Source organism: Zootoca vivipara, chromosome 7 (assembly GCF_965207765.1).
Source record: "Zootoca vivipara chromosome 7, rZooViv2.hap1.1, whole genome shotgun sequence".
Taxonomy (NCBI): Eukaryota; Metazoa; Chordata; class Lepidosauria; order Squamata; family Lacertidae; genus Zootoca; species Zootoca vivipara.
Window position 1 is genome coordinate 77,271,491 of NC_142590.1, and position 6,826 is coordinate 77,278,316.

Below are 6,826 nucleotides of genomic sequence, written 5' to 3' on the forward strand. Positions count from 1 at the left end.
TATTAGTACTGGGCAAAAAGTGGTGCGTTACTTTGGAGGGCGTGCAAGGAAAGGGAACCGCATTTTCTTTGCACCCCGCTTCTCTCCTGCTTTACCCTGGCCTACGCTGCTCTGTCCTGATCTACCCACGCAGCTACACGGCTCTTGAGAGAGTTGTCGGTGGTAGGAAAAGGCGAAGCTCTGGACCGGGGAAGAGGGGACAGGCCGAAGCAGCCCAGCCATAGCTCTCGCCTCCCCACCTCAGCCAAGAGCCTCTCTGCACAGGCTCTGGAATGCGGACGGAGCGAAGGTTTAAGGCAGGTGGCAAGCTTCAGGCGCGTGCGGGCCTGCCCGGAACTGGAAGCCGGGAACACGTGGCTCCAAATCACTGCAAGCGAGTGCGCGGAGCGGGTGCAGCCGCCCATAGCCAGACGCGGGCAGCGCTGGATGAAAAAACCACACGGGGTGATTGGGAAAGTGGGGAGCACAGTCTGCGGACGATGCGCGTTTCTCAGTTCTCCCCGTCTTCACCTGTAGCCACGGCCACGCCTCACTGCCCTTGGTTTGGATTAGGCGAAGTTGCAACTTGCACGCCTCTCTCCGGGGGCGTCACCCCTTTGCTCCTGGCAACCCCCAGAGGCTGTCGGAATATAGGATATATATACCAGGATATAGGGCGGATTGGGGTTCGGTGTCCTCTCTTATTATGGCAACCCCCCCGGCCCCCATCACACACTACCTAAGGGAGGGAAAAACTGCAAACTGTTGGCGCACAGCCCCTGCGTAGGGTTAGCACAGGCACCGCCCTAACAGCTGCATCCGAGCCGCGCCTACTCAGAAGTTCTGTTAAGTTCTGTGGGCCTCCGGCTGAAAGCGCCGTTAGGTTGGATGTTCTTCGGAATAAACGTGTGTAGCCAATACTGCAAATACCAGGCACGCTTATTACTTAACTATAGGTCTCAGTGAAATCAGTGGCGCTTATTCCCTCCCCCCCCCGCCCCAAAAAAACCCCAACGGCCATGAAAGCTTGCGCCACATCCACCGGCCTATCTTGTCACCCCCACAATTCCCCGGGTGTCTCTCTTCTTCCCTTGCTTTCATGAGCCAAACCCACATCCTGGCTGGATCAGCCCCTTTTTGCCTGCTTCTCTCCGCCTCAAGCGTCCCGCCGCTCAGACGGACCCCGATCCTGCCCAGTGCACTTCGCTCGGGGAGCACCTGCTAGAAAAAGCCGAGACTCCGGACCCCTCCCTGCCTCTGCCCATTGGCTGCCAAGTGACACCGGGGGGCGGATCCGCCTCGCCCCCTGTCGCCCGGCCCATATTTAGCCGGTGGCGCTGGCGCTTTGACCGCTTAGCTCGCAGCACGCCGACTGGTCGCGGAGAGGTTTAATTTCTTTTGCAGTCTTCCTTTAGAAACGCACCGAGGGCATCGCCACTCCCGACCTCCACAGTGCTTGGATTGGAGCCGCCTCGGCGCCGCCAGACTCCCCAGCAAGATGCCGCGCTCTTTCCTGGTGAAGAAGCATTTCTCGGCCAGCAAGAAGCCCAATTACAGCGAACTGGAAAGCCAGACTGGTAGGCGCGCTGCACTGGCTGGGGAAGGGATGGACCAGAAGGAGGAGGGATGGCGGCACCGAGCGCTGAGCCGGTTTGGGTGGGGGGACGGACTGCCAGGCGCAATTTGGTGCGCCCAGGGCGGGCGAGCGCACGTGGGCGCACGGAGGGGGCGTGAGCCTCGGGTCATTCGTGCGCTCGGTGGGTTCCCGGTTTGGTTCATGGTTTAAGCATGGATGGGTCGATCGCTAAAACTTAAAGTGATATATCCTGTTGGGGCAGAGAGGCGCCCGTGACGCAGCGCTGAATCCGCTGCTGTGGCAGGGAGATGTTCCCGTCTCCAAGGTTTGGCTGTAACTTTCTGCAGTTGGCTGGGAGTCAGTCCCGTTGGACACGGTGTGGTGGAGACTTGTTTAGAACAGCAAGGTTAAGTTCTAGATTGGGGAGGGAGGACCTGCTGGACTACAGCTCCCATCGCCCCTGAGTATTAAGTTATGCTGGCCGGGGTTGATGGGAGATGGAGTCTCAACAACCACTGGAGGCCATAGCTGCCCTAGCCCTGCTGCAAACCAAGTGATGCTGGTGCTTCCTAGGCGACTTGAGAGTTTACTGCTTGCTTCTGATTTATGCTGTGTGAGTGACCTAGTTGTGAGCTGCCCTATACTTTGAAGAAAGTTGCTTTTGTTTTCCAAGCAAACAGGTGGCTCTGGGAGAGCCAAGCCATCAAATAGCTCAGTTGGCTAGAGCGTGGTGCTCATAGCGGCAAGGTTACAGGTTCGATCCCGGTGTGGGACAGCTGCATATTCCTGCATTGCAGGGAGTTGGACTAGTAGGCGATCCTCCGGGTCCCTTCCAACTCTACAGTTCTGATTCATGGAGGGTGGGGAATGTTGTGGATTAGGAAGGATCCAGCACCTGCCTGAGTTGTCTCCAGTGCTGCATGCTCACTTTATAACCATTGGCTTTTTAAAAATCTCTTTGCAGTGATTGTCTCCCCGTGTTTGTATGAGAAGTACCCCATCTCTGTCATCCCCCAGCCTGATCTGCTGAGTTCTGGTTCCTACTACCCTCCACTTGTATGGGACACAGGGCTGCTCTCCAATTTCTTCACCTCTGAGCCGGAGTACAAGAAAAGTGCCACTTCTCCACCCAGCCCTGGCTCCAAACCTCTGGATCTGACCTCCAGCGAAGAAGAGGATGGCAAGACAACCTCTGACCCGCCCAGCCCAGCTTCTTCTGCCACCGAAGCGGAGAAATTCCTCTGCAGCCAATGCAACAAGTCCTACTCCACCTTTGCAGGCCTTTCCAAGCACAGACAATTGCACTGCGACTCCCAAGCCAGGAAATCTTTCAGCTGCAAAAACTGTGAGAAGGAGTATGTGAGCCTGGGAGCTCTCAAGATGCACATCCGAAGCCATACCCTGCCCTGCGTGTGTAAAATTTGCGGCAAAGCCTTCTCCAGGCCTTGGCTCCTGCAGGGCCACATCAGAACGCACACTGGTAAAGCAGATTCTTCTGTTTGTTTCTGGTCACTCTTATCTCTTCTCTCACCCCAGCCCCCCCTCCCTCCTCTCCCCATTGCTTCCAACCTGATTCAAGTCAACACTGCATGCAGTTTACCATATCTAGGATTCTAGGAGATAAGGGATTCTCTCTCTCTGAAAAAAAAATTACTTGCTAACCAACATTTCTGAGCAAAATCTACCTGCAATCCCTCCCAAATTCAGTTCCCTATTTGCAAACAATGCATGAGATTTGCACATTTGGGGCTCCTGTTTGTGGCAGATTGTTGGTTGCTTTTATTCCAACTCCACACAGCGAAGCAATTATCTGATTAGTCCACCATGTACCCCAATCCCTCCTCCCTTTCCTTCTCTTTCCATGTGGCTCATCCTGGCACAGTGCAGTGTGCACTGTGCTCTTGGGCCTGTGGCAGTGAGGAAGTGATCCATATCACGTTACCCGTGCCCGCAAACTTGGCATGCACACCCACCCTGTCGGCTCAGCAGGCTGCTCAGTCATGTGAACTGTCCTTGAGTCACTCTTGCACAAAGGGGCACTCTTGACTGGAAAGGGCTTTGCACCAGAGAGCCTCGCAGTCCAATGCTGCAGGCATGTGTAATGTCAACACAGAGGGTGGGGACAGGCTCTCTTCCTCGTGTGCTTGGGGGTTTAAGCAGCAGGCATTTCCTTCCTTACCCCCACCTTCTCTATAGCTCCCTGCATTCCAAGGATGAGCAAGGTGTTGCTCAGGGTGGTTGCTCAGGGTGCTCAGAGCTTCATCCCAAAGGGCTTCTAAAATGTTCCCTCTGGCACACAGATCCTCCCGTTCAAGGAGAAATAAGCTTGCTTTCCTGCACAAAAGGTGCTGTTGGGTTGCATCATTCCAGGCCTTGTTGATTTGCATTGTTCCACTAATGGATACTGCTGGAGGAGGCGGGAAGTACCTTGGAAAGGAGGGGGAAGGGAGGGAGAGAGAGAGAGGTGACTGGTCAGCCCAGGCAGGTGCTTTTAATGTAGCGATGCTGCTGTTCCCCCCTGGTGCACCTGTTACTGTATCGCCCCAGGCTGAACACCAGACTCCACAGCTGCCAGGCTGTGGAAGCTCTTTTAGCTTTTAATCCAAGGAGTATCACATTCACAATGCATCTCCCTCCAAGCCGGCCTTTGTGCCTGTTGCCGGGATAGTTTAATTGTTACTTGGTGCTGATTTCACACCCTCTTAGAGGTTCTAAAGATGTTGCCTGAAGGAAGCCAGAAAGACTTAATTGTGCTTTTTTCCAAATTGAGCACGCCTGTTTGTTAGTTCCAAAAGAACTTCTCTGACAGGAATTCATCCTGTTTAGTCTTTTCAGCATGGAAGAGTTTGAGGCAGGCGGATGGTGCAGGGCCCCGGGGGGGGGGGTTGGAGAGGGAAGGAAGGAAGGAGTGGAGAAGCAGGGAAGCTGCTCTGGGAAGGATATAGCTATACTTGGATTTTGAAGCTTCCAGGGCGGCCAGACTGATGCAATTAGTGCTTTGTGTTGTGCACAGCTCACAGTGAGCCAACAGATGAGATAATTTGCATGTTGCACGATGCAGAATTAATTTTATTTTTAGTCTGGGTTGTTGTGCTCCACTGTCAAACAAGACTTCTGAACGGGTTACCTGCTGGAGCAAATGTCCACTGCTCTGCATGTTTACTCAAAGTTAAGTCTTGCTATGGTTTATGGAGCTTACTTCCTGGATCGATTTGTAAATTTGCTGAAACGGAAGTCCCATGCATGGTCAAAATCTAACCAATGGGAGAGAGAATCATTTGTCCCCTTGAAGTCAGGAGCTGAAAAGTGCTTAGCTTCCAATGAGAAGCTCTTCTCCCAACACCTGATCTTGAAGCCATTTAAATGGAAATAACTTCCATTGAAATTGGTAGGAACTAATTTCCATCTGCTTAAACCTGCTTACAAATGGGTTGACTCTTCCTTACCTGTTTGATCCTGCGTACCTCATTTAAATATACATTACTTTGGCTTCCTGCTACCTGTTTCTTCAAACTATTAAACTTGCAGGTGCATGAGCCAGTCTTGGGGAACGTCGGGTTTAACATTTCCTTCCACTTTTGTTGTCTCCATAGGCGAGAAACCGTTTTCCTGCACACACTGCAACAGGGCTTTTGCCGACCGCTCCAACCTCCGAGCCCACCTGCAGACTCACTCGGACGTCAAGAAGTACCAGTGCAAAACCTGCTCCAGGACTTTCTCCCGCATGTCACTTCTCCACAAACATGAAGAAACGGGCTGCACTGGGGCGCGCTGAGAGATCTTCCCTCTTGCATCTTAGGAAAAGAAGAAGAAAAATGCTAAGGACTCTCCTCCATGCCAATGCATATATTGTAACTAGCGCCTGTAGGAATATAGTTTTTCCCATTTGAGTTCAGCTGCCAGGGCAAAACTTGGTTTCTACATGCTTCAGTGACATTCAGGATACTTCTCCCTCTCTCTTTAGTTTAAAAGTCTGGTTCCGCACCCCCTGGCCACGGCAGAATGCCTCTTGGTTTAGGCAGGATAAGGCTGGTTTGCAGAAAAAAGCGTTCTGATGTTTTATTAGTGTAAGGACCCTTCGGAATGTGCTCAGCATCTCCCAGTATTGAGCCTTGCACCAAGCTGGCCTGAAGGACCACAGTATATATATTTTTTATTTCTGGGGGTGTTGGGGGAAGAAAAAAATAATCTGCTGTTAACTGTTGACCCTGAATTGATATGCCTCTCAAGGAGGACAAAAGCAAAATGTTTCCAACCCCCACTCAATTCTCTCTTGCTGGAAGCCTTGTATATACCCCCCCCAAAAAAAAAACACCCTCCCGAGAAGGTGTAACTCTGCAGTAATACAGTATTGCATTAGCTCTGAGGCAGCTGCTTCCCCCACCAGCACAATGATAATTTGCAATGCCTCAAAGATTAACAATGTCTATAGAAGGCCCTGGGTAGCCATTTCAAACAAGACTCCTGTTTACAGAGCAGCTATGCACTCAAGCACCTGTTAATATGACTTCTTTTAACAACTGCTTTTCAAAAGAACTGTGACTAATAGCAGGCACTTGTCAGGCGATACAATAGCAGCCTGTGTAGAGAGGCTGCCCATTGACAGGTGTGTGCCAAAAGAACTATTTATGGTTATTGACAGGTGCCTCCTGAATGCATCTTTCTTTTGTACATTGTTTCCACATCATAAACAACAGAAAAAAAGAGAAAAGAGTATGTTTACATTTCAAAGGTACACTGGTATTTATATATTTTTGTGCCACGATTTTATACTGATTCAAAACTTTTTTTATATATAATTATATACAATTTATTGATATTCAATAAAATGGTTAATTTATAATCTGGTCTTGTGCTATTACTCAGCTTTCTGGCGACTTGTATTCCAGTGTAAAATTGCATGCTTTAACGCTGCGGAAGTTAGTTGTGGTTAAATCCCTACAAGTTAGTCTTGACTAACCCAAGATTAATCCGCTAACTTGTTCTGTTACTTTCAATGGCGCATGCAGCCCAAAACTTTGCATATTTTGTCTGATGTAAACTTCACATAATTCAGTGGGACGTACTCCCTTGTAAGTGTTGCAATGGCAGCCTCGGCCATGAGTAGATCAGGGGGTCTAAAGTGTATCGAACCTATAAAAACCAGGTGAACAATCCACAGCTAGGAAGTAATGACTGAAAAAACTCCTATGCATTTCTTATTCATTTCAATAAGGCTGGAACAAGAGAACTTGCCAAATACATTGAGTGCCACAACTTATTCAGGAAAGC

General features: G+C 50.5%; 1 protein-coding gene across 1 annotated transcript; it reads left to right on the forward strand.

Annotated features, from left to right (window-relative positions):
• The first annotated feature begins 1,348 nt into the window (after nt 1-1,348).
• SNAI1 (snail family transcriptional repressor 1) lies at nt 1,349-6,398 on the forward strand. Its single transcript, XM_035124233.3, has 3 exons — nt 1,349-1,556; nt 2,520-3,035; nt 5,149-6,398. Exons 1-3 carry the CDS (start codon nt 1,478-1,480, stop codon nt 5,328-5,330), a joined length of 777 nt encoding a protein of 258 aa, XP_034980124.1. The 5' UTR covers nt 1,349-1,477; the 3' UTR covers nt 5,331-6,398.
• The last annotated feature ends 428 nt before the right edge of the window (nt 6,399-6,826 follow it).

What these genes read in the sequence shown, in the direction of transcription:
- SNAI1 (XM_035124233.3), top strand. Translation starts at nt 1,478, where the DNA reads ATGCCGCGCTCTTTCCTGGTGAAGAAGCATTTCTCGGCCAGCAAGAAG. An exon ending in CGAACTGGAAAGCCAGACTG is followed by an intron (nt 1,557 to 2,519) that starts GTAGGCGCGCTG and finishes ATCTCTTTGCAG; the next exon opens with TGATTGTCTCCCCGTGTTTG. An exon ending in CCACATCAGAACGCACACTG is followed by an intron (nt 3,036 to 5,148) that starts GTAAAGCAGATT and finishes TTGTCTCCATAG; the next exon opens with GCGAGAAACCGTTTTCCTGC.